This window comes from Ranitomeya imitator, chromosome 2 (assembly GCF_032444005.1).
Source record: "Ranitomeya imitator isolate aRanImi1 chromosome 2, aRanImi1.pri, whole genome shotgun sequence".
In the NCBI taxonomy this organism is placed as follows: Eukaryota; Metazoa; Chordata; class Amphibia; order Anura; family Dendrobatidae; genus Ranitomeya; species Ranitomeya imitator.
The window spans coordinates 487345156-487372771 of record NC_091283.1 but is presented as its reverse complement, the minus strand read 5'-3'; the positions used below and the strand labels follow the sequence as shown (position 1 = coordinate 487372771).

The following is a 27616-nucleotide window of genomic DNA, read 5'->3' as shown; positions in this document are numbered from 1 at the left end:
GCGATATCGTTGAGTTTGACACGCAGCAGCGATCAGGATCCTGCTGTGCCATCGTTGGTCGGTGCAGAAAGTCCAGAACTTTATTTCGTCGCTGGACTCCCTGCAGACATCGCTGAATCGGGGTGTGTGACGCCGATTCAGCGATGTCTTCACTGGTAACCAGGGTAAACATCGGGTTACTAAGCGCAGGGCCGCGCTTAGTAACCCGATATTTACCCTGGTTACCAGCGTAAACGTAAAAAAAAAAAAACTACATACTTACCTTCCGCTGTCTGTCCTCCGGCGCTGTGCTTCTCTGCACTGTGAGCGCCGGCCAGCCGGAAAGCAGAGCACAGCAGCTGTGCTTTCCGGCTGGCACTCACAGTCAGTGCAGAGAAGCAGAACGCCGGGGGACAGACAGCGGAAGGTAAGTATGTAGTGTTTTTTTTTATGTTTACGCTGGTAACCAGGGTAAACATCGGGTTACTAAGCGCGGCCCTGCGCTTAGTAACCCGATGTTTACCCTGGTTACCAGGGGACCGGCATCGTTGATCGCTGGAGAGCTGTCTGTGTGACAGCTCTCCAGCGATCAAACAGCGACGCTGCAGCGATAGGGATCGTTGTCTGGATCGCTGCAGCGTCGCTAAATGTGACGGTACCTTTAGTTTAGGATTGGAGGTGGTCTGACCGCCATTGATCCTGAAAATGTACAGGAGGTAGCACTACCTCCCATTCACACTCATAAGTTCCTTACTGTGACCCATAAAGCCACCAGGTACATTATATTAGTGTCAAATAAAAAAAAAGCAAAGCATCCTCTGAAACAAGAGAAGTATAGCTATCACGAGTGGTGGACTCTGTGGCCCCCCACCAATCGCTAGAAAAAAGAGGTTTCTGCTGCAAATAGAAGCGAGATATATCAACTTAAAGTTATTTCAATCCAGTAAAAAATGATATATCCATGTACGGTATGTATTATCCGATGGCCACCCCTCACACACCTATGGGGGAAGGTTATTACTTAGTATGAAATCCAGTGGCTTTAAAGCATATTAATGGCCAACTGCAGGAGTATCTGCTCAATAAGCAAGCTCATATAATCCACAGGATTATGGCATCCAGCGCATATGCACGGCCCACAGCACAAGCTGCTCCAGTGTCTAGAACAACAGGGAACAGATTTCTCTCGGCCAGGTCCATGCAACAATGACTTTTTGTCATTTAGAGGAGACACCTGCTGTAACCATTAGTGTTACATGCCTAAAATACCAAGGGAGCACTGCCAAGTCTTAAAATGCTCAGAATGAAAACTAATTATTACTCTGGGGCGGCCCATACAAACCTCAGGAACCTGGGGAGGTAACAGGTATAAATGGGAGGTCAATGGCCATTTCTCTGGCACATATTGCAGGTTCTTACCAAGAGGGTTGAAGGCACTAACACATAAGGAACCATCACTCTGGGTGCCACAATAGGGAACTGCATTACCAACTTCCCGATAAAATATTGCAAACGCTGCCCTTTGTGGAGAGATTCAGCCCATCTTATAAACAAAGCTGCATCCCCTAGATATCGGTGTAGGATTAGTACACACTGTATGGGACAGATGTGACAGGAGGGTGGCAATGTAAAGGGAACCTCCTGGAAAGCATGGAGTGCGGTTGTGGTTACTCACACTGTACTGCATAAGTTTGGAGTGCGCGGTGCTCACAAAACAGCACTCTAGGAACGTGGCCACCAGATCGCCGCACCCCACTACACAGATGGTTGCATGGCAGGGGGCACTGGCTGGGGAGATTACACTGCAGGTCATCGCCAGCTCTTGTGACATTCATTTACTTGACAAGTCAAAGCACAAAACTATTACTGGTAAAGGGGACATACCCGTGAACAGCTGAGGGCTAGGAGCCTCAAATAGAAGCAAAATGGGCAGCTTTTGCCAAGGGAACGTGTGTTATATTAACACATCAGCCGCCACTGAGCCTGTAGTGTCAGTAGGGTGATAAGCCACAATCAGCCAGCGAGACTAGCCCCAAGCAGAATCCTTCATTAGTAATCATAAGCCAAAAACATCCAAAAATCTTCCCAATAGACTTTCTGAATGAGGTCTTCGGCTGTGTCCACACAGGGCGGAAAAACCTGCCCAAAACCCTGGAGATTTAACATCAGAAAAAGCGTCATCCACATCGCTGGTGCTGTGACCATGGGTAGATTTCATATTAACAAATCCACATGGATTTACATTATGACTGCATTTTATGAGTCAAAAGAAGTTGCTGTCTATCCAACTTTACTTTGTTTTCCACGGACCCTTTGACCTTAAATGGGGTGACTAAGGCATTTACACTGAAAGATTGTGTACAATAGGCAGGAGCGCTCATGTCACGGTCATTTTTCTGTGTGAACAAGTTGCCGATCACCTAAAGAGAAAGCAAAATGGGCTCGCTCATTGGGTGACATTGTGCTTCATACAGCACAATCATTCTCAGCGGTGCACCGTCCTATATAAATAGAGAACAGTGGCAGCCTACGCGCACCGAGCGCTCTATACAGACTGCTCAGCGCGCATGGTTTACTTTGGTCTGCCTGTGTAAGCAGGCTATTAAATGACTGCCAAATGGTAAACGTCCACTGCTGCTGGTTGTTCCGTGTAAACAGACCCTAAGGCTATGTGCACACGTAGAATGGTCCACTGCGGATTTTTCCGCAGCGGATTTCATAAATCCGCAGGGCAAAAACACCGTTTTTCCTGCGGATTTTCCGCTGTTTTTGTGCGGATTCTACTGCGGTTTTACACCTGCGGTTTTCTATTATGGAGCAGGTGTAAAACCGCTGCGGACTCCGCACAAAGAATTGACATGCTGCGGAATGTAAACCGCTGCGTTTCCGCGCGTTTTTTCCGCAGCATGTGCACTGCGGATTACGTTAACCATAGGTTTACATCGTACTGTAAACGCATGGGAAACCGCTGCGGACCCGCAGCTGCGGAAACACTGCAGATCCGCAGCGTGTGCACATAGCCTTAGTCAATGATCAAACGTGTGGGAATTGATTTGAAAATCACACATGTAATTTAGACATTTGCTGATTGGCGAGGGTCCAACTGCTGAGAATGGGATGATGGGCAGGCATGTGCACCATCGCTCCATTCATTCTCTATAAGTGATGGAAAAAGGAGAGCGCTACAGTCTGCAACCGAGTTCGGGTCAGGGGACCTGAGGCGAGTTTGTGCACTACAGGTCTGTACTCAGCAAAAGATGGGTGTGTGAAAGGTGTATTCTGATCTGCTGCTTGGCACTACTAGAATGCAAGGCAGACAAAGGGTGCCATACTATATACACGTTATATGGGTTTTTCTATGTAGTTTGTAGTCACTGAGCAAAAACAGTACAGAAATACCATGGAAATTATAGGCATTAATGCATGATTATTGCCATCTGCTACAGGAAAATACACCCTTGGCCCACTATGCTGCACTGCAATATTGGGTGGTTCCTGCCATGCGTTTCACTGTATGCAGCTCCTGCGTGAAGATGTGAACAGGAGGTGCAAATACGCCCTTTACGCCATCATTATTAGTAGCCAACAGCCATGCTGAGAGGCAACGTCTCACATGCTCTCAGAGAAATCCTTCAAAAACTGGCGCATGTGACGCCGCTATGTAATAAAGGTTCAACCGAGGAAAAAAAGAGGTTATGCAAGAAACAGGAATCACCAAAAATATAACAGAGCAGAAGCAAGATTAATAACAGTTTAAAAGCCCATGGCTATTAGATCATATCAGGGAGCGCATAACGCGTAGCAATCCATGAGACCCCCACCTTGGATTGCGAAGTATTATCCTTCCCTCCTTTAGCCATGCGAATGGTTCTGCCGGCATGTAATTGCCCTATTTGGGCCCTCTTGCACCTTCGAATACCCTTTGTGACTTACCTTATTAGCATGCATTGTGCTGGCAGCGCAGCCTTTATATAGACTGTTTATAAAATGGTTTCTGTGTATACACAGATCTTATGTGACATCTTAGTCGCTGTGTTGTGGGCAAGTTGTGCGTTCACTATATTGATACCCTTACTATAGGGGAGCATAAATGTTCAATGGATAGCAGGGATTGAATATAACCCCATCATGGGTTATTCGGATATGGTCTTATAGCCATGGGCTTTTTTTCTTAAGTGTTTTTAATCTTACTTCTGCTTGTTTACATGATTAATAAAAATGTATATATTTTGGCGATCCCCGTTTCTTGCGTAACCTTTTTTCTTGGTTGATCATGTATATTTAGCATGTATTGGGCGAGCCCATTAACATTTGATGGTGCCCGCTACTTTAGAAATTTCTATGTAATTGGCACAATATTGTCCTGATGTCAATGAATCCGCATTTGTGAATGTGGAAACAAAAAACCTCATTCCTAATGCATTACCCGATACATAGCGTCCACAGCCCTATATTCCTACAGGAAGTGACCCCCTAAAAATAGTCCAATGTATGGTGTCAGCTCTGCGCGGGGACAGAAATAGCCGAGGACGCTGGCAGCGGGCGGTCTGAGAAGTTTTGTTTACAGGGCAAGATTCCCAGGATTAGAAGGAGAGAGGACCAAAGACCGAATGTGCTGAGACGACAGCGAGGGACCAGTAACCAGGAGACTGCGGACGGCGCTGGGATGACGGCAAACATCACGATGGAGCAGAGGAAACCTGGAAGGAGCCGGCCGCAGGGGTGAACGGCAGAGCTGGAGCCAAAGTCAATCCAGTGATGGCATGAAAAATTACTCATAGGAAAGGATGAGATAAACATAAGGGGGACGGGGGCCGCACCAAGCATCAACACGGGAAATAACGGGAGCAGGAGCCAGAGAATGGAGGCAGTGGGCACTGCTGGGGAGAATGGCAACCATGGTACAGGCTCAGATGGCAGCACTGACCTCAGGGACAGATGTGCTGGGAGAGGAGCCCGGAGGGGCGTCACTGGGGACAATAACGGCCGATGTCCTGAGGTGGGCAGCTGGGGACGACACGGGCGATGCACCCTGAGGTGGGCAGCTGGGGACGACACGGGGCGATGCACCCTGAGGTGGGCAGCTGGGGACGACACGGGGCGATGCACCCTGAGGTGGGCAGCTGGGGACGACACGGGGCGATGCACCCTGAGGTGGGCAGCTGGGGACGACACTGGGCGATGCACCCAGAGGTGGGCAGCTGGGGAAGACACGGGGCGATGCACCCTGAGGTGGGCAGCTGGGGACGACACTGGGCGATGCACCCTGAGGTGGGCAGCTGGGGACGACACTGGGCGATGCACCCAGAGGTGGGCAGCTGGGGAAGACACGGGGCGATGCACCCAGAGGTGGGCAGCTGGGGACGACATGGGGCGATGCACCCTGAGGTGGGCAGCTGGGGACGACACTGGGCGATGCACCCTGAGGTGGGCAGCTGGGGACGACACTGGGCGATGCACCCAGAGGTGGGCAGCTGGGGAAGACACGGGGCGATGCACCCTGAGGTGGGCAGCTGGGGACGACACTGGGCGATGCACCCTGAGGTGGGCAGCTGGGGAAGACACGGGGCGATGCACCCTGAGGTGGGCAGCTGGGGAAGACACGGGGCGATGCACCCTGAGGTGGGCAGCTGGGGAAGACACGGGGCGATGCACCCTGAGGTGGGCAGCTGGGGACGACACGGGGCGATGCACCCTGAGGTGGGCAGCTGGGGAAGACACGGGGCGATGCACCCAGAGGTGGGCAGCTGGGGACGACACGGGGCGATGCACCCTGAGGTGGGCAGCTGGGGACGACACTGGGCGATGCACCCTGAGGTGGGCAGCTGGGGAAGACACGGGGCGATGCACCCTGAGGTGGGCAGCTGGGGACGACACTGGGCGATGCACCCTGAGGTGGGCAGCTGGGGAAGACACTGGGCGATGCACCCTGAGGTGGGCAGCTGGGGAAGACACGGGGCGATGCACCCTGAGGTGGGCAGCTGGGGACGACACAGGGCGATGCACCCGGAGGTGGGCAGCTAGGGAAAATACAGGCAATGCCCCCAGATGGGTGGCAACACCAGGCGATCTCCCGAGGGGGGGGGGGGTAGTTGGGGACAGTATCGGGCGATTCCCCCAGATGGGGGAGACAATATGGGGCAATTCTCCCCTTGGGAGGGCAGCTAGGGACAATCCCAGGCGATCTCCCCTGAGGGGGCAGCTGGGGACAACACCGAGCGATCCCGCCGGGGGCAGCTGTAGCAGAAGCTGGGGACGACCCGAGCAGGGGCAATGGAGGACGGACTGGTGCGATGGGAGGAGCTGACACTGGGAGTTCGTGTAAGGTAACGCCATGGCCGAGGTACGGGAGGGTGGCGCAGCACTTCGGAGCGCAGCTAGGACCGGCTCCCTGCACACAGACAGGTGACGAGCCCTCGGTAACCCCGCTCCATGCAGCGCTCGCCGTCTGACAAGACCACCACACTCACTATCACTCCCGCCCACCAACCTCCCCCCGCACCTGGAAGTCTCGGTCTTCGTTAAACCGGGAGAATCTATCCGCGGCCATCTTCTTGCGACTGCGGGAGCGACTGTCGCCTCTCTAGAACCCCGCCCACTCGCTGCAAGACGCACAGCATAACCCCGCCCACACGACGGGAGCACGTACTAATTCTGTCCATGTCATACGTAGGGCCCCGCCCACCGGCTGCAGCAGCGCTCTGACGTCATGACATTGACGAGGGCAGAACTAGCCTAGCTTCTGCGATCAGTGCTGATGGCTCTGTGCCGGAAGAGCCGGGTCACGTGGGGCCCAGCATGGAGCAGCCCTGTAATCCGCCAGCCGGTAATCCGCCAACCGATAATCCAGGCGTGCCCTAATCCGAAGCAAATCTCATTGTTTACCAAGGTGAAAGGTGACGTGTGCTGTAGCCGTGACCCCGGGCCGAGCGCAGCCGCAGTGTGCGGACATTGCATTCACATCTCGCCTGCTTTTAGTTTTGAATAATCTGGTGAGAGAACAGCTCCTCGCTAACCCCTTCATGACCGGATCTTTCTCCATAGCTTATTATTTTCCCTCCGACATGCCGGTGTGAGGCCTTGTTTTCGCAGGATGAGTTGCTTTTACCTTATCGAGTCCTGAATGGCAGGAAAAAAACTCCCAGTGCGGTGGAATAGTGTAAGGCTATGAGCGCGCGGTGGAATAGTGTAAGGCTATGAGCGCACGGTGGAATGGTGTAAGGCTATGAGCGCGCGGTGGAATAGTGTAAGGCTATGAGCGCGCGGTGGAATAGTGTAAGGCTATGAGCGCACGGTGGAATGGTGTAAGGCTATGAGCGCGCGGTGGAATAGTGTAAGGCTATGAGCGCGCGGTGAAATAGTGTAAGGCTATGAGCGCGCGGTGGAATAGTGTAAGGCTATGAGCGCGCGGTGGAATAGTGTAAGGCTATGAGCGCGCGGTGGAATAGTGTAAGGCTATGAGCGCGCGGTGGAATAGTGTAAGGCTATGAGCGCGCGGTGGAATAGTGTAAGGCTATGAGCGCGCGGTGGAATAGTGTAAGGCTATGAGCGCGCGGTGGAATAGTGTAAGGCTATGAGCGCGCGGTGGAATAGTGTAAGGCTATGAGCGCGCGGTGGAATAGTGTAAGGCTATGAGCGCGCGGTGGAATAGTGTAAGGCTATGAGCGCGCGGTGGAATAGTGTAAGGCTATGAGCGCGCGGTGGAATGGTGTAAGGCTATGAGCGCGCGGTGGAATAGTGTAAGGCTATGAGCGTGCGGTGGAATGGTGTAAGGCTATGAGCGCGCGGTGGAATGGTGTAAGGCTATGAGCGCGCGGTGGAATGGTGTAAGGCTATGAGCGCGCGGTGAGTGGTGGCAGAAATCTCTGCATTTCTTGGCTGTAAACGCTGCAGAAAAGCGTGTATTTTTTGCATGCGTTTTTGTACAGCAGTGAAGGCTTTTTTGAGCTGAATATAATTTTAAAGAAGTTTTGTGTTGTAATTTCTTGGTTTAACACCACCTTTCATTCTGATGCCGTGGGATCCTGGTAATGGAGTTAGGGCTTGGTGTCAGCCCGACCCCTCATTACTAACCTGGTAAGTGAACACACATTGTCACCAGCTCCCGCATAACTTTAACCCCTATCTGACCTCGGACGGGATAGTACGTCCGAGGTCAGATCCCCTGCTTTGATGCAGGGCTCCGCGGTGAGCCCGCATCAAAGCCGGGACATGTCAGCTGTTTTGAACAGCTGACATGTGCCCGTGATAGGCGCGGGCAGAATCGCGATCTGCCCGCACCTATTAACTAGTTAAATGCCGCTGTCAAACGCAGACAGTGGCATTTAACTACCGCTTCCGGCCGGGCGGCCGGAAATGACGTCATCGCCGACCCCCGTCACATGATCGGGGGTCGGCGATGCGTCTCCATTGTAACCATAGAGGTCCTTGAGACCTCTATGGTTACTGATCTCCGGTGGCTGTGAGCGCCACCCTGTGGTCTAGAAAAAAGACGACTGAGGGGCGATCTAATAACCATGTATAAGTATATAAGGGGACAATACAAATATCTCGCTGAGGATCTGTTTATACCAAGGAAGGTGACGGGCACAAGGGGGCATTCTTTGCGTCTGGAGGAGAGAAGGTTTTTCCACCAACATAGAAGAGGATTCTTTACTGTTAGGGCAGTGAGAATCTGGAATTGCTTGCCTGAGGAGGTGGTGATGGCGAACTCAGTCGAGGGGTTCAAGAGAGGCCTGGATGTCTTCCTGGAGCAGAACAATATTGTATCATACAATTATTAGGTTCTGTAGAAGGACGTAGATCTGGGTATTTATTATGATTTATTATGATGGAATATAGGCTGAACTGGATGGACAAATGTCTTTTTTCGGCCTTACTAACTATGTTACTATGTTACTATGTTACCTGCAATTCTGCTACATAGCAGCGAACATCAGATCGCTGCTATGTAGCAGAGGCGATCGAGTTGTGCCTGCTTCTAGCCTCCCATGGAGGCTATTGAAGCATGGCAAAAGTAAAAAAAAAAAAGTTGAAAAAAATGTTAAAAAAATAAAAAAAATATAAAAGTTTAGATCACCCCCCTTTCGCCCCAATCAAAATAAATCAATAAAAAAAATATAAAATCTACACATATTTGGTATCGCCGCGCTCAGAATCGCCCGATCTATCAACTAAAAAAAAGCATTAACCTGATCGCTAAACAGCATAGCGGGAAAAAAATTCAAAACGCCAGAATTACGGGCGATCAAAAGAACGTATCTGCACCGAAATGCTATCATTAAAAACGTCATCTCGGCACGCAAAAAATAAGCCCTCAACCGACCCCAGATCACGAAAAATGGAGACGCTACGGGTATCGGAAAATGGCGCAATTTTTTTTTTTTTTTTTTTTTTTTAGCAAAGTTTGGAATTTTTTTTCACCACTTAGATAAAAAATAACCTAGTCATGTTAGGTGTCTATGAACTCGTACTGACCTGGAGAATCATAATGGCATGTCAGTTTTAGCATTTAGTGAACCTAGCAATAAAGCCAAACAAAAAACAAGTGTGGGATTGCCCTTTTTTTGCAATTTCACCGCACTTGGAATTTTTTTCCCGTTTTCTAGTACACGACATGCTAAAACCAATGATGTCGTTCAAAAGTACAACTCGTCCCGCAAAAAATAAGCCCTCACATGGCCATATTGACGGAAAAATGAAAAAGTTATGGCTCTGGGAAGGAGGGGAGTGAAAAACGAACACGGAAAAACTAAAAATCCCAAGGTCATGAAGGGGTTAATAACCAGCAGAGGGAAAGTCAACAGCTGAGGACTGATGTTAATATTCTGGGACGGAACCAATACCCATAAATGTTCCCAGGCTATTAACCCCTTAATCCCATATGACGTACTATCCCGTCGAGGTGGGGTGGGCCTTAATTCCCACCGACGGGATAGTACGTCATAGCGATCAGCCGCGCTCACGGGGGGAGCTCGGCCGATCGCGGCCGGGTGTCAGCTGACTATCGCAGCTGACATCCGGCACTATGTGCTAGGAGCGGTCACATTAACCCCCGGCACACCGCGATCAAACATGATCGCGGTGTGCCGGTGGTACAGGGAAGCATCGCGCAGGGAGGGGGCTCCCTGCGTGCTTCCCTGAGACGATCGGTACAAGGTGATGTGCTCACCTTGTACCGAGCGTCTTCTCCCTGCAGTCCCCGGATCCAAAATGGCCGCAGGGCTGCATCCGGGTCCTGCAGGGAGTACTTCCGGGTCAGGAGCAGGCTGCAGCTGCAGCTCTGTAAGCCTGCAGCGATGTGAGTGAGATCGCCGATCTTACAGAGTGCTGTGCAAACTGTAAGATCGGCGATCTGTGATGTCCCCCCCCTGGGACAAAGTAAAAAAGTAAAAAAATTACTAAATAAATTTTTTAAAAAAATATTCCCATAAATACATTTCTTTATCTAAAAAAAAAACAACAAACTAATATTTAGTATCGCCACGTCAGTAACGACCCAACCTATAAAACTGTCACACTAGTTAACCCCTTCAGTGAACACCGTAAGGAAAAAAAAAAAAAAACGAGCCAAAAAACAACGCTTTACTATCATACCGCCAAACAAAAAGTGGAATAACACACGATCAAAAAGACGGATATAAATAACCATGGTACCGCTGAAAACGTCATCTTGTCCCGCAAATAACAAGCCGCCACAAAGCATCATAAGCAAAAAAATAAAAAGGTTATAGTCCTGAGAATAAAGCGATGCAAAAATAATTATTTTTTCTATAAAATAGTTTTTATCGTATAAAGGCGCCAAAACATAAAAAAATGATATAAATGAGATATCGCTGTAATCGTACTGACCCGAAGAATAAAACTGCTTCATCAATTTTACCAAACGCGGAACGGTATAAACGCCTCCCCCAAAAGAAATTCATGAATAGCTGGTTTTTGGTCATTCTGCCTCACAAAAATCGGAATAAAAAGTGATAAAAAAATGGCACGTGCCCGAAAATGTTAATAATAAAAAACGTCAACTCGTCCCGCAAAAAACAAGACCTCACATGACTCTGTGGACGAAAATATGGAAAAAATATAGGTCTCAAAATGTGGAGACGCAAAAACTTTTTTGCTATAAAAAAAAAAAGCATCTTTTAGTGTGTGACAGCTGCGAATCATAAACATCCGATATAAAAAGCGCTATAAAAGTAAATCAAACCCCCCTTCATCACCCCCTTAGTTAGGGAAAAATAATAAAATTAAAAAAATTTATTTATTTCCATTTTCCCATTAGGGTTAGGGCTAGGGTTAGGGTTGGGGCTAGGGTTGGAGCTAAGGTTAGGGTTGGGGCTAAAGTTAGGGTTGGGGCTAAAGTTAGGGTTAGGATTGGGGCTAAAGTGTTGTGAATTCTGTGGCCAAGCTCCCTCCTGTGGTCGTGAGTGGTACTGCGGCTGGTTCTGTCTATAAGCTTCCTTTGGTGGATGAGTGGTACTGCGGCTTCTGAGTTTCCTTCCTCAGGTGATGAGGTTAAGTCGTTAGGTGCTGCTCTATTTAACTCCACCTGGTGCTTTGATCCTGGCCTCCAGTCAATGTTCTAGTATTGGTCTTGCTTCCTCCTGGATCGTTCCTGTGGCCTCTCTATCCTGCATAAGCTAAGTTCTGCTTGTGTTATTTTTGTTTGCTATATTTTCTGTCCAGCTTGCTATATTGGTTTTTCTTGCTTGCTGGAAGCTCTGAGACGCAGAGGGAGCACCTCCGTACCGTTAGTCGGTGCGGAAGGTCTTTTTGCCCCTCTGCGTGGTTGTTTGTAGGTTTTTGTGTTGACCGCAAAGCTATCTTTCCTATCCTCGGTCTATTCAGTAAGTCGGGCCTCACTTTGCTAAATCTATTTCATCTCTGTGTTTGTATTTCATCTTTACTCACAGTCATTATATGTGGGGGGCTGCCTTTTCCTTTGGGGAATTTCCCTGAGGCAAGGTAGGCTTATTTTTCTATCTTCAGGGCTAGTTAGTTTCTCAGGCTGTGCCGAGTTGCATAGGGAGCGTTAGGCGCAATCCACGGCTACCTCTAGTGTGGTGTGTTAGGATTAGGGATTGCGGTCAGCAGATTTTCCACGTCTCAGAGCTCGTCCTATGTTTTTGGTAAATGTCAGGTCACCTTGTGTGCTCTGAACTTCAAGGTCCATTGTGGTTCTGAATTACCTGTTCATAACACTAAAGTTAGGGTTGGGGCTAAAGTTAGGGTTAGGGTTTGGATTATATTTACGGTTGGGATTAGAATTAGGGGTGTGTCAGGGTTAGGGGTGTGGTTAGGGTTACCGTTGGGATTAGGGTTAGGGGTGTTGTTGGATTAGGGTTTCAGGTAGAATTGGGGAGTTTCCACTGTTCAGGCACATCAGGGGCTCTCCAAACGCGACATGGCGTGCGATCTCAATTCCAGCCAATTCTGCGTTGAAAAAGTAAAACAGTGCTCCTTCCCTTCCGAGCTCTCCGGTGCGCCAAAACAGTGGTTTACCCCAACATATGGGGTATCAGCGTACTCAGGACAAATTGGACAACAACTTTTGGGGTCCAAGTTCTCGTTATCCTTGGGAAAATAAAAATTTCGGGGGCTAAACATCATTTTTGTGGGAAAAATAAGATTTTTTTTATTTTCACGGCTCTGCGTTGTAAACTGCAGTGAAACAGGGGTTTAAAGTTCTCACAACACATCTAGATAAGTTCCTTGGGAGGTCTAGTTTCCAATATGGGGTCACTTGTGGGGTGTTTCTACTGTTTGGGTACATCAGGGGCTCTGCAAATGCAACATGACGCCTGCAGACCAATCCATCTCAGTCTGTATTCCAAATGGCGCTCCTTCCCTTCCGAGCTCTGCCATGCGCCCAAACAGTGGTTCCCCCCCACATATGGGGTATCAGCGTACTCAGGACAAATTGGACAACAACTTTTGGGGTCCAATTTATCCTGTTACCCTTGTGAAAATACAAAACTGGGGGCTAAAATATCATTTATGTGAAAGAAAAAAAAAAGAATTTTTATTTTCACGGCTCTGCATTATAAACTGTAGTGAAACACTTGGGGGTTCAAAGCTCTCAAAACACATCTAGATAAGTTCCTTAGGGGGTCTACTTTCCAAAATGGTGTCATTGTGGGTGGTTTCAATGTTTAGGCACATCAGGGGCTCTCCAAACGCAACATGGCGTCCCATCTCAATTCCAGTCAATTTTGTATTGAAAAGTGAAATGGCGCTCCTTCCCTTCCGAGCTCTGCCATGCGCCCAAACAATGGTTTACACAGACATATGGGGTATCAGCGTACTCAGGACAAATTGCACAACAACTTTTGTGTCTAATTTCTTCTCTTACCCTTGGGAAAATAACAAATTGGGGGCAAAAAGATCATTTTTGTGAAAAAATATGATTTTTTATTTTTACGGCTCTGCATTATAAACTTCTATGAAGCACTTGGTGGGTCAAAATGCTCACCACACATCTAGATAAGTTCCTTAAGGGGTCTACTTTCCAAAATGGTGTCACTTGTGGGGGGTTTCATTGTTTAGGCACATCAGGGGCTCTCCAAACGCAACATGGCGTCCCATCTCAATTCCAGTCACCTGACCGCTCATGTGACCGCGACGTCACTGAAGGTCCCTCACTCACCGCATGCTAAGAAACAGAGGGAGACGCTAGCAGCACTGTGATCCAGGGCCCGTCCGAGGGTGAGTATATCCATGTTTTTTATTTTTATACTTTATTTTTAACATGAATATGGATCCCAGGACCTGAAGGAGAGTCTCCTCTCCTCCAGACCCTGGGAACCACACGCCGTATAAGATGACTGGGCATATAAGATGACCCCCGTCTTATACGGCGGGCATATCCCAAATTCCATATTTTATATGGAAAAGTTGGGGGTCGTCTTATACGCCTAGTCGTCTTATACGCCAGAAAATACGGTATATTGCCCAGCCATGTAATATATACCACAGCCCCGTAATATATACCACAGCCACGTAGTATATAGCACAGCCCATATAGTATATAGTACAGAGATGTAGTTTATAACACAGTCCACGCAGTATATAGCAATGTGGGCACCATATCCCTGTTAAAAAAAGAATTAAAATAAAAAATAGTTATATACTCACCCTCCTTCGGCCCCCGGATCCAGCCGAGGCGTTTACCGATGCTCCTCGCGACGCTCCGGTCCCAAGAGTGCATTGCGGTCACTCGAGATGATGACGTAGCGGTCTCGCGAGACCTCTACATCATCATCTCGCGAGACCGCAATTCATGGACTGGTCACCGGAGCGTCGCGAGGAGCGCGAAAGGCCTTGGCTGGATCCGGGGGGGCCAACGGAGGGTGAGTATATAATGATTTTTTATTTTTTTAATTATTTTTAACATTAGATCTTTTAACTGTTGATGCTGCATATGCAGCATCAATAGTAAAAAGTTGGTCACACAGGGTTAATAGCAGCGTTAACGGAGTGCGTTACACCGCGGCATAACGCGTTCCGTTAACGCTGCCATTAACCCTGTGTGAGCGCTGGCAGGAAGGGGTATGGAGAGGGCACTGACTGCAAGGGAGTTGGGAGCGGTTGGGAGCGGCGACTGTGCCCGTCGCTGATTGGTCGCGGCAAAATGGTCACGACCAATCAGCGACTTGCTATTTCTGTGACAGAAAGACAGACAGAAAGGCGGAAGTGACCCTTAGACAATTATATAGTAGATACGGCGGACAGGTGATGGTGGTTTATTATTTTTTTTTTCTAGGAGACATGGGCATCGGGGATTAGGTGTTAAGGTGAGTATATGTTGTTTTTTTTTTTTACATTACTTATAGGAGACGAGGGCATTGGGGATTTGGTGTTAGGTAATATAATGTGTTTTTTATTTGAAGATGTATTCAATTATTTTACATGTTTTTTTTTTAAACTGTGAGCACAGGCCCCTTTGACGAGAAACTACTTCTCCCATCAGCGGTTTCTGCTATTACTGCGATAGATTATATACGGCATTCATAAAGTAATGGGGGTAGGTGCTCAAGTAGGGTATCGGGCCCAATTTCATTATAAGCAAACAAAACTTGGCACTCAAAGGAATGATGTTGAAAAGAAAAGGTTCCAGTTTTTTACTCTTCGTCACGACAGCACCCCACATGAGAGAGGGATCCGCCCATAGGAACAGGAAACCTACAGAATAAAAGGAGGCGGTCCCCTCTCCTCCTCAGTTTAGGTTTCCTGTTCCTATGGGAATCCCAGGACGTACCTACAGAAGATCCTGGGCCATGCACCCGCCTGCGTCGGTCTCTGTAAGGAACGGCAGGGGCTGCGGTTCCAGTAGCAGCGGCGGGGGAGCCACTGTGTACAGCCTCCCCCCTCGTCTGATGGATGGCCATGGTCCGGGTCCGGTCACCGCTGGTCCGCCCGGCTCCATGAGGGCGCACGCGCTCAAAGCGGCCGGCTAAATAAGCAGCCGCTGCCGCATGGAGGAATGAGCGGCGCGTCTGACCCGGAAGTCGCTGGAGCACTTCCGGGTTCGGGCCGGGGAGGCAGGAGATTCGGCGCCACTTTTAAAAGCTGCAGCGCTACTGTCGGCCGGTGTGTGGATGTGAGATGGCTTCACCGGCCGACGAAACGCACCTTGTAGTATCAGAGCGCTCTCCTAGTAAGGAGAAAAGCGCCAGGAGCAGCATTAAAGATGGTGGTCGTCAGGAGCGATCTTCCACCAAGCAAAAAGATCCCTCAAAGAATCCGCCTCCAGATCCGGTACCTGTCAGCTTCTCTGGGTGAGTTTAAAGACTTCTCTACCTATATGCTGATGTATGTTCCTCCTATGTCCCCTTCCTTTAGTCCAGGAAAAAGGCACACAAGTCCAAGCACAAAGAATGTGCTTTATGTTCACAGCCCCTTCCAGACTCCTATATGAAGAAGTTATGCTCAGATTGCATCATACTGACCTTGCGTCAGGAAAACATTATGACTCCATCTGACGTTAGAGCCATGATTCGAGAAGAGATGCAGGGACTGTCACAGGCTAGTATCTCTAGCTCCCGCCAACCTAGCAGATCCCCATCTCCGGAAAATCCAGAATTGGAGGAGGTGCATAAGTCCTCAGATGAGTCGGAAACTCGGCCGAGTTCATCCGAAGATGAAGGGGGGTTATGTCTGCCTAACAGCAGCGTGGACAGCCTGGTAAAAGCAGTCAGAAACACGATGGGGTGCCCTGATGAGAAAGGGAAAAAATCAGCTCAGGACATTATGTTCGCGGGGTTAGGACAAAGGAAGCGCAGATCCTTTCCCGTTGTCGCAACCGTTAAAGAATTAATTAAAAAAGAGTGGGACAAACAGAGCGCCAGAGGTTTTCTACCATCTTCCTCTAAAAGGCGATATCCCTTTAGCGACGAGGAGCTGAATACTTGGTCGAAAGTGCCAAAAGTGGACGCGGCTGTAGCCTCAACCTCAAAACAGTCAGTCTTGCCTGTAGAGGATTCAGGGATGCTAACGGATCCGTTGGACCGTAAAGCAGAGGCCCTGCTTAAAAAATCTTGGGAGGCCAATACAGGGGCATTCCGACCAGCCATCTCTGCTACCTGTACGGCGAGATCTCTGCTGGTTTGGATGGAACAACTGGAGGAGCAGATCAGAGGTAGAACTGCAAGAGACTCCATTCTACCAAAGATCCCTCTGATGAAGGAGGCTGTAGCATTCCTGGCAGACGCCTCAGTAGATTCGCTACGCCTAGCAGCCAGGTCAGCCGGCTTAACAAACACAGCCCGGCGAGCACTCTGGTTGAAGAACTGGAAAGGGGACGCACAGGCAAAGGCAAAGCTTTGTGCGCTCCCCTGCCAGGGTGAGTTCCTTTTCGGGAAGACTCTGGATGAGATCTTAAAGAAAGCAGGAGAACGGAAGAAAGGTTTTCCTAATCAGTTTCTTCCGTCTTACAGGAGAGCATTCAGGAGACGACCCTTTTCCAGGAAACCATTTGAGCAAAGGGATCGCTGGGAGGCGAAAGACCCTAAGCAAAAAGGAGCCCTGTTTACCGGGTCTTACAACGCAAAACGTGGCAAGTACCGCTAACCCTGAAGTAGGCGGCAGATTAAAATTTTTTCTATCCAAGTGGGAACATATAACATCCAACCGTTGGATCCTGGACATTATAAAAGATGGTCTTAAATTAGAATTTTTTAGAATCCCTTGGGATTCTTTTATAATAACATCTCCAAAGGGACAAGAACAACAAGAGGCTCTAGAGTCCGAGATTATTTCTCTCCTATCTAAAAAAGTGTTGGTAGAGGTTCCCCAAGATCAAAGAGGAAGGGGATTTTACTCCCCTTTGTTTTTGATCAAAAAACCAGATGGTTCATTCAGAACCATCATTAATCTCAAGAAATTAAATTCCTTTCTATATAATCGAACTTTTAAAATGGAGTCTATTAGTTCTACCATCAAGCTCTTGTTTCCTAGGTGTGTCATGGCCGGAATCGACCTAAAAGATGCCTATTATCATCTTCCTATACATGCCGAACATCAGCAGTATCTAAGGGTAGCAGTCATCCTGGCAGGACAGGTTCGTCACTTCCAGTATGTAGCAATGCCCTTTGGGCTTTCTATGGCTCCCCGCATCTTTACAAAGGTGATCCTAGAAGTGATGGCTCACTTACGCCAGCAAAACACTCTTATAATACCCTACCTGGATGATTTTCTTGTTATCGGAAATTCCAGATACCAATGTGAAATGCGGTTATCTAATGCGATCTCATCCTTGCAGGGTCTAGGTTGGATCGTGAATTACGAAAAATCCAGGTTGAATCCAGACACCATCCAGATATTTCTGGGAATTCAACTAGATTCTGTAAGTCAGAGGAGTTTTTTGCCACAGTCAAAGAAAATAATTATTCAAACAAAGGTGTCAGAGGCAGTATCAAAGCCCCGTATGACCCTGAGGAAGGCCATGTCCTTACTAGGATCACTGTCCTCATGTATACCAGCCGTACTGTGGGCTCAATATCATACCCGTCAATTGCAGTATGAAATATTATCCATTCAGAAGGAAGTACATTTAGAGGGTAAAATCACTCTCTCCAGTGACGTAATTGAATCCCTGAGCTGGTGGTTAGACATGGATCACCTTTCAGGGGGTGTACCATGGATGATAATTCCCTCCAAAACAATTATCACTGACGCCAGCCCTGTGGGTTGGGGCGCACATATGGAAGATAGTCTGATCCAAGACACCTGGAATCAGGCGGAGCAGGAGTGTTCTTCAAATTGGAAGGAGTTAAAAGCAGTTGAATATGCCCTAAATCATTTTCTTCCACAGGTTCAGGGAAAGCATGTGAGAGTTCTGTCAGACAATTCCACCGCAGTGGCGTACATAAACCGTCAGGGAGGTACACGATCAGGAACCCTGATGAATGTAGCAGCAAACATCCTCCAGTTGGCAGAGGTTCATCTTCCATCCTTAACAGCCCTGCACATCAAAGGAGCAGAAAACACCAAGGCGGACTACCTCAGCCGAAACAGGCTACGACAAGGGGAATGGTCATTAAACAAGGACATATTCAACATGATAACAGAAGCATGGGGCGTACCCCAAATAGATCTGTTCGCCACAAGAGACAACAGACAGGTAAAGACATTCGCTTCCCTGAACCTCATGGATCACCCAGATATGTTGGACTCTCTTCACCATCCTTGGAGCTTCAAACTGGCATACGCCTTTCCTCCAATGTCTCTGATACCTCTAGTGATCAGGAAGATCAGGAGGGACCAAGCCAGAGTAATCCTGATTGCGCCCTTCTGGCCAAAAAGACCATGGTTCTCGTGTCTCCAGAGCATGTCTCTTTGCGATCCATGGATCCTTCCTTCACACAGGGAACTGCTGTCTCAGGGCCCATTTTTCCACCCGCAAGTGAAAGGTCTTCACTTGACGGCGTGGAATTTGAGAGGCAGTTGTTAAGATCTAGAGGGTTCTCGGAACAACTAGTTAACACCCTATTGTTGAGTAGGAAAAGATCTACCACCGTATTGTACAGCAGGGTATGGAAGAAATTCTTAGATTTTCATACAAAACCATTCTCTAAGCAGATTCCGATAGTTCCGATTCTAGAATTCCTACAAAGAGGAAGAGAATTAGGTTTATCGGTGAACACCTTAAGGGTTCAGATCTCAGCTTTAGGAGCCTTGTATGGGGACAACATAGCAGCCAACAAATGGGTCTCCAGGTTTATCAAATCCTGTGAACGTTCCAATCCGGTCCATATTCCCCGTCTACCTCCGTGGGATTTGAATTTAGTCTTAGAGGCCTTAACTGACTCCCCATTTGAGCCACTAGATACCATACCTCTAAAGGTCCTAACATACAAGGTCGCCTTATTGGTAGCCCTTACCTCAGCTAGAAGGGTTAGTGATATCCAGGCTCTATCAGTAGACCCGCCTTTCTTAGTGGTATTTCAGGATAGAATTGTCCTAAAACCTGATCCCTCATACCTCCCTAAAGTAGCATCCACCTATCACAGATCTCAGGAGATAATTCTGCCTTCCTTTTTTAATACACCTGTAAACCCAGAACAACATAGGTTGCACACCTTAGATGTCAGAAGAGCTATCCTGACGTATATAGAGAGATCTCAAACATGGAGGCAGAGTAGGGCTCTGCTTATCTCCTTTCAGGGCCTGAGGAAAGGATATGGGATCACAAAGGCTACCATTTCTCGATGGATTAGAGAAGCCATCTGTCTAGCCTACACATCAAGGGGCGAAATCCCACCAGTGGGGATTAAAGCGCATTCCACGCGGGCCATGGCTTCTTCTTGGGCGGAACATGCAGATGTACCGATCCATATGATATGTAAGGCCGCAACCTGGTCCTCACCTTCTACCTTTTACAACCATTACAGACTTGACCTTTCTGCTTCCTCTGATTTGACCTTTGGTAGAGCTGTGCTCAGTACAGTAATCCCACCCAAATAATGAATCTCTGAAAATCTCTCATGTGGGGTGCTGTCGTGACGAAGAGTAAAAATCCGGATTACGTACCGGTAATGCTCTTTTAATGAGTCACGACAGCACCCATGTATTACCCTCCCTAAATTATGCACAGCACTTTTCTTTAAGTTCAGAGAAGTAATGGTTGTATAGGGTTAAGAAATTTTTATGTTATTGAATAAGAATGAATACTAACACTTTTGCGGTTCCCTTTTTATACTCTGTAAACTAAACTGAGGAGGAGAGGGGACCGCCTCCTTTTATTCTGTAGGTTTCCTGTTCCTATGGGCGGATCCCTCTCTCATGTGGGGTGCTGTCGTGACTCATTAAAAGAGCATTACCGGTACGTAATCCGGATTTATTTTGTATACAGCGGTTTAAACGTTTTCGGTCTGAGTGAAGTCAAAAGTGCCAACAAGTTCTAAGCATCTCTGGGAACTCCTTCAAGATTGTTGGAAGACCATTCCCGGTGACTACCTCTTGAAGCTCATCAAGAGAATGCCAAGATTGTGCAAAGCAGTCATCCAAGCAAAAGTTGGCTACTTTGAAGAACCTAGAATATAAGACATAATTTCAGCTGTTTCACACTTTTTTGTTAAGTATATAATTCCACATGTGTTAATTCATCGTTTTGATGCCTTCAATGTGAATGTACAATTTTCATAGTCATGAAAATACAGAAAAATCTTTAAATGAGAAGGTGTCCAAACTTTTGGTCTGAACTGTATGTGCAGTGGACTATGTATAGATTTATTGTGTCACTGGCAATAATGTAACATCTGTCTTGAAAAGCAGGTCACACCCAGGTGTTAATATGTACTTTCCTGGGACAAGTAGACTCTGTCCCCAATCTCACCAGGGAGTCCTAAGGGAAGCCAAGAAGAAAGGTAACATTTGGCACCTCCTAGGTCTTGGAGGGGAGATATTAATTGCGGCCTGATGGTATCTATCCATGAGAACCTTAACACAGGGTGTCTCAAGAGAAAAATAATATATTCATTAGTAGTGCGGCCGTGGCCCAATCAAAAACCCATCATTTATGATATTAACTTGAGGGGGCGGTCTAGAAACCTGACCTCCAGACCAAGCTATAAATTAAGGCTGTATACAGAGAATTGTGTTTACATAATGGGGCAGCCTGAGAAGCTGGTGGGATCCAGTCTACATTCGTCCTACCCTCCGGGAGCAGAAAGCAACTACCAGTTAGATAATTGCTGTAAGTTTCTCTTTATTTTATACTGTTTTGCATAAGTTGTATGTCTTTTTATTATATTTTTATATATTTTTATACCTTTTTCTTACTATCAGCACTGAACAACCAGCATGAGGGCGCCCTCTTATGATCTCGAGCCTGGGAGCTTTCTAGGAAAGTTCCCACGATCTAGGAACAGCCAGCAGAGGGCGCCTCACCGCAAATGAAGCTAAATATAGATCATTGACCTATATTTAGCTTCATTCACCGGGGTTTTGCAGAAATGAGCATCCTGCATTAGCGGAGCTCGTGTCTGCAAAATATTTTAACCCCTTCAGATGGATCTACATCGTTGGACGTGCCAGATCCTCGGAAGGTATGTATATTGTTGGTTTATTATTTTTTTTTAATTTACAGATCGAGGGTCTTCAATGAGTGGATTGAGAGTAGAATAAATTAATACAACAGCCTTTGTGATTTTTTTCAATAAATTAATTTTTAATAATGTGTGTGGGTTTTTTTTAACCCTTTACTAGTATTGGATTAATAATGGATAGGTGTCATAATTGACGCCTCTCCATTATTAATTAGGCTTAATGTCACCTTACAATAGCAAGGTGGCATTAACCCTTCATTACCCCATATCCCACCGCTACACGGGAATGGGAAGAGAGTGGCCAAGTGCCAGAATAGGTGCATCTTCCAGATGTGCCTTTTCTGGGGTGGCTGGGGGCAGATGTTTTTAGCCAGGGGGGGCCAATAACCATGGACCCTCTTCAGGCTATTAATATCTGCCCTCAGTCACTGGCTTTACTACTCTGGCGGAGAAAATTGTGCGGGAGCCCACGCCAATTTTTTCTGCCATTTAACCCCTTATTTTACTAGCTAGAAAGGCCAAATTTTGCATATACACACTACTAACATTAGTAGTGTGGAATATGCAAAAAAAAATGGTGATATGAGATGGTTTACTGTATGTAAACCAGGTCTCATATCATGTCGGGTTTAGGAAGGAGAAGGCAAAAGCCGGTAATTGAATTACCGGCTTTTCTCTCTAACACCGCTGCGTATTCCTCGCAAGTCACACTGCTGGTCCATGTGTAATCCGTATTTTTGGGGCTTCCATAGACTTTCATTGACGTTTTATTTGCGCAATACGGTGACAAACGCAGCATGCTGCGATTTTCTACGGTCGTAGAAAGCCGTATAATACGGATCAGTTTAATACGGCAGATAGGAGCAGGGGCATAGAGAATAATTGTGCCGTATTTTTTGCGAGTTTTACGGACGTAGTTTCTGCGCTCTTACGTCCGTAAAACTCGCAAGTGTGACGCCGGCCTAATAGTCCAGGACTCATCGCCCGTGTGTTCGAAGAGTGGTGGCAGCATGTATGAGCGGGTGTGTGGCCTGTGTCGGTGTGTGATTTATGCTCCCATTACAGCATAGAACAGAGTTTGAATGCTGGACTGAGAGTGGGGAGATAGATTATCCCTTGCAGTCACAACCCCAAGTCACGTGTGAGAGCAGACACGTGAGGAATTATTGACAACACGGAGTAGGGATCCGTGACACTGCCTATGCAGCATCAATAGTAAAAAGATAGAACGTTAAAAATAATTTAAAAAAATAAAAAATCGTGATATTCTCACTTACCGGCGTCCCCGGCAGTCTTCCCGCTCCTCGCGATGCTCCGGGCCCAATAATGCATTGCGGCAATGACCTCAGATGACATTCGCAAGACCGCTATGTCATCACAGGTCATTTTTGCAATGCATTATTGGGAACGGAAGTATCGCAAGGATCGGGAAGACTGCCGGGGATGCCAGAAGGTGAGAATATCATGATTTTTTTTTATTTTAATTCTTTTTTTCTCTTTTTTTTTTTTTAACAATTATATGGTTCCCAGGGTCTGGAGGAGAGTGTCCTCTCCTCCAGCCTGGGTACCAACCGCACATGATCAGCTTACTTCCCACATGGTGGGCATGGCCACATGCGGAAAGTAAGCGGATCAATGCATTCCTATGTGTGCGGATTCCGCACAAAGAATGAACATGGTGCGGAAAAAAACACAGCATGTGCACAAAAATTGCGGATTGCATTCTAATAGGATGCTTAATGTATGCATTTTTTATAGTGAAAAAAAAAGTGAAAAATCCTGATCGTGTGCACACAGCCTAAGGGTACCGTCACACACTGCCATTTCGATCGCTACGACGGTACGATTCGTGACGTTCCAGCGATATCGTTACGATATCGCTGTGTCTGACACGCAGCAGCGATCAGGGATCCTGCTGAGAATCGTACGTCGTAGCAGATCGTTTAGAACTTTCTTTCGTCGCTGGATCTCCCGCTGGCATCGCTAGATCGGTGTGTGTGACACCGATCTAGCGATGCGATCTAGCGATGCGTTCGCTTGTAACCAGGGTAAACATCGGGTTACTAAGCTTAGTAACCCGATGTTTACCCTGGTTACAAGCGTAAAACTAAAAAAAAACAAACAGCACATACTTACATTCTGGTGTCCGTCAGGTCCCTTGCCGTCTGCTTCCCGCACTCAGTGACTGCCGGCTGTGACTGTGCTTTCACTTTACGGCCGGCAGTCAGTCAGTGCGGGAAGCAGACGGCAAGGGACAGACACCGGAATGTAAGTATGTAGTCTTTGGGTTTTTTTTACGCTGGTAACCAGGGTAAACATCGGGTTACTAAGCGCGGTCCTGCGCTTAGTAACCCGATGTTTACCCTGGTTACCCAGGTACCTCGGCATCGTTGGTCGCTGGAGAGCTGTCTGTGTGACAGCTCCCCAGCGACCACACTACGATTTACCTACGATCACGGCCAGGTCATATCGCTGGTCGTGATCGTAGGTAAATCGTATAGTGTGACGGTACCCTAAGAAAGCTGATTTTAACAAATTAAGGGACGAGCATAATCTTATAGACTGGGACAACATCATGGTAACTGGAGATAACGAACATAAATGGGGCATTTTTAAGGGAATACTACAAGAATCCTAAAAAACTTATGCCCTCTGGTAATAATATGTCAAGGAATAAAAAGAAACCATTATGGATAAGCAGGACAGTACAAAGTTTAATAAGACAAAAAGCAAGGGGCTTTCAAAATCTTGAGAGCCGAGAATACTGAAATAGCATTTCAGGAGTCTAAAGATCTAAATATGAAGTGTAAAAAAAAATCAAACTAGCAAGCTTATCTACAGAGAAACAAATTACCATCAACAATAAAATAAATCCCAAAATTTTTTCTAAATACATCAATGCCAAAAAGAAAAAAAATAGATGGTATCGGCCAATTAAAAGATGACAATAACAAGGTAATCACAGAGGATATATAAAAGGCTGAGATATTAAACAGGCACTTTTCATCCGTGTTCACCAATGAACTGTCTGTTTTGGGGATCATTCATCGAGGCAAAGATCAAAACTCACAGCCTGACATAACTAGTTTAACAAGAAAAAGAAGTGCATCTACGTTTGAGCAATTTAAAGGGAACCTGTCACCCCCCTCAGGCGTTTGTAACTAAAAGAGCCACCTTGTGCAGCACAAATCCTGCATTCTGACAAGGTGGCTCTTTTAGTTATGATGCCTGCACACGCTGAAATAATCACTTATAAAATGTGCCCCCCTCTTACCCTGAAATGTTCCCAGAGGCGGGTCTTTCCTTGCTAATCAGACGCAGCACAGCCGTTACTCCGGGCCTGTGCACGCCAGGCGCCGCCTCCTCAGCGCTGTTTTCAAATGAGCCAGCACCTGTTCTCCTTTCTCATGCCTTGGGCATGTGCAGTGAGCGCTGCCCGTCCTCTGTCGTCATTTGCAGTCTAGCTGACTGCGCCTGTACGGCCGCCCTGACAGACATCCCGCCCCGCAGTGTGAATAAATCAGAAGACACTAAGGAAAAGGGAACCAAACACTAGGCAAAGGGGCAGTGGAGACCCCTAGGTAGATCTAATGTCACCCTGTCTGCCCTATCGCCCCTATATCCGCACCTATTGCCGAGCAAGATACCTAATCCCTGCCTGACTCTGGTGATTAGGAGTCAAGCTGGAAGTTATAAATGCCCCACTCCAGGAGTGTCAACTAAAGTCGGGGAAAGGTTGTCATTGGGTCCTAGAGTCAGAAGGCCCAGGAAGAAATCTACAAAGCAAACTGCTGAGACCTTTAGTCAGATGAAGAGCCACGGTCTGCAGCCTCTGACACACCCATCACAGTACCCCCCCCCCCCTTCTACAAGGGGCCTTTGGAAACTCGGGACCATGTTTCTCAGGATAAGAGGTGTGGAACGAACTAACTAACCTGGGGCATTTACCTCTGATGCAGAAACTCACATCCTTTCCTATGGAAACCTCAACCTGAAATTCCTGGTAGACAACCACAGAATCATTCACATTCAGGTCCGAACCTGGCACGCGTTTACTGACAGTCATACGTTTATACCGGTCTCTCCTGACCTGATTAGTAAAAGGTAGTGGCAAAACAGGACCAGATGGACGGGTATGCGGTACTTTAGAACATGTGCAAACGTTGCAGGTAGACACTTGTTCAACCACATCCCAATGCAACCACGACCATCAAAAACGACAAGAAAGGAGGTCTGTGGATATTCATGATATTCTCTAATTACTTTGCAGCGCAATTTAGACACAACCTCCCCGAAGGGCAGAAAGTAGGGGCATCCCCCTGAGTTTCCAACACCTCACCCTCCAGGTCAGTGTACAAGGCTGAAATGCCTACCCCCTTCTGCAAAATTGTGGCAGGGTCATCAAAGCAAGACAAAACTGTCAGGTCCCTATAGATACAGCAGAGGGGGAAACAATTTAGGCAGTTACCATGATAGTAATCTCACTTTACAGTCTCTGTGGATTGCCAATCCATAGTTTGATTATGCTTCACCAACTAGGGCAATACCAGAACCATTGGAGTGTGGAGACCATTCAGGACATATGATTATTTCATAATGCGAAAACCCCCGCCTTCAGTTTTATGTTATGAACAATTTGTGTCAGTGTTCTCTGCGCAAGTGTGCTGAGTCGATGGTGCAAATAGGAATAGGTTCAATAAAGTTAGAGCAGACAAAACCATGAGTTCTAGCAAACTCAACATCCACCATACTGACTTCATCTTCACTGTCTACAAACAGACATTTTTTCAGACCTGCTCTCTAGCACCACCTCTGCTGTCAGGACAAAACGAGAATTGCAGGTTGAAGGTGAACACCAATTATCAAGCTCAAGGCTTTCAAGGGTTAATCAAGTCTCTTTGCTTTGGAATTGCAAGACATTACCCAATAAAATGTCCCTTCCCCAAAAAAATACATACACCCTTTTCCTTGCAAATGTTGGGGGAAACATACAACGTGAAAGCAACCCCCAACTGCTTGGATTCCTCTAACTCCACAAGTGTAGGTTCACCCCTGGACCTGCCCTCCAACACCGGGATCTTGTCCTGGAAAGAGGGTTCAGAAGCAGGTGGTTTTACCCATCTGTACTGCAGGCGTCTATCCACCCGAACAGCCAAGGACATGGCAGCCGCCAGTGACACATGAGTTTCATACACTGCTAATGTGTCCTTTAACCTTTCAGTGAGGCCCTGAAGAAATTGGCTTCTGAGAGACGGGTCATTCCATTTGGTATCAGTTGACCACCTGCGGAATGCAGAACTATAAGTATCCACTGAACGATTCCCTTGCTGAATGCGACTCGGCTTCGATTCAGCCAAGGAAATACGGTTAGGGTCATCATAGATCAGGGCAAGAGCCCTGAAAAAGTCCTTCACAGACTGGAGACACAATCCTGTGGCAGAGAAAAAGCCCAGGACTGAGGTTCCCCGTGCAACAGTGAAATAACAATTCCTACTCGTTGCTCATCTCTAGAGGAATAAGGACAAAGTTTAAAGTAAAATTTGCATGCCTCCTTAAACACAAAAAAAACTTCCTACCCCCAGAAAAACTATCCAGGAGAGCAATTTTGGGTTCAAGCTGAATCGGCCTACCAGCAGCGTCCCCCCACAATAGGAGACTGCAGCCACTGTCATTGCTGCTTGACTTCAGAATGGTCAGTCAGCTCCAGTGTCAACCTCTGCAGCTGCTCTGCCAGCACAAAAACAGAATCCATGCACCCAGCAAAAGAAAAAAAAATTGGCAGGTTTTTTTTGTTTTTTTTTCTCTTTTGCAAATGTGAAAGGCAGGTTATAAAGTCACGCAACGTATAGGAAAGGCTAAGTGCAACACAAAGGGATACAAACACTAAGGAAGGGTGGAGTGGAGACCCTTAGGCAGATCTAATGTCACCCTGTCTGCCCTATCGTCACTATATAGATTCTGCACCTATTGACGAGCAGGATACCTAATCCCTGGCGATAAACCCTGCATAGGGGATGACAGGATGAGCTCGAGTCAATCCCCACTACCACTAAAGACAGGTGGAATACACAAACAAGGGGAACACTTAGCTT

At 47.3% G+C, this 27616-nt stretch overlaps 1 protein-coding gene and 1 long non-coding RNA gene across 8 annotated transcripts in view; one reads left to right on the top strand and one right to left on the bottom strand.

Annotated features, from left to right (window-relative positions):
• GPATCH8 (G-patch domain containing 8) overlaps nt 1-6583 on the bottom strand; it is a 69193-nt gene extending 62610 nt beyond the window's left edge. For 2 of the 7 annotated variants that reach the window (XM_069751403.1, XM_069751404.1), the window contains exon 1: nt 6482-6583. In XM_069751403.1, the coding sequence (XP_069607504.1) occupies nt 6482-6529 (48 nt within the window). In that variant the 5' untranslated portion in view covers nt 6530-6583. The remainder of the gene's footprint in view (nt 1-6481) is intronic. The other 5 variants (XM_069751405.1, XM_069751413.1, XM_069751408.1 and 2 more) reach the window with 3 other exon arrangements.
• A 126-nt stretch (nt 6584-6709) lies between these two features.
• Nucleotides 6710-27616, top strand: part of LOC138664588 (uncharacterized) — a 145841-nt gene continuing 124934 nt past the window's right edge. The window contains exon 1 of the long non-coding RNA XR_011318367.1: nt 6710-6805. This is a non-coding gene — a long non-coding RNA (uncharacterized lncRNA). The remainder of the gene's footprint in view (nt 6806-27616) is intronic.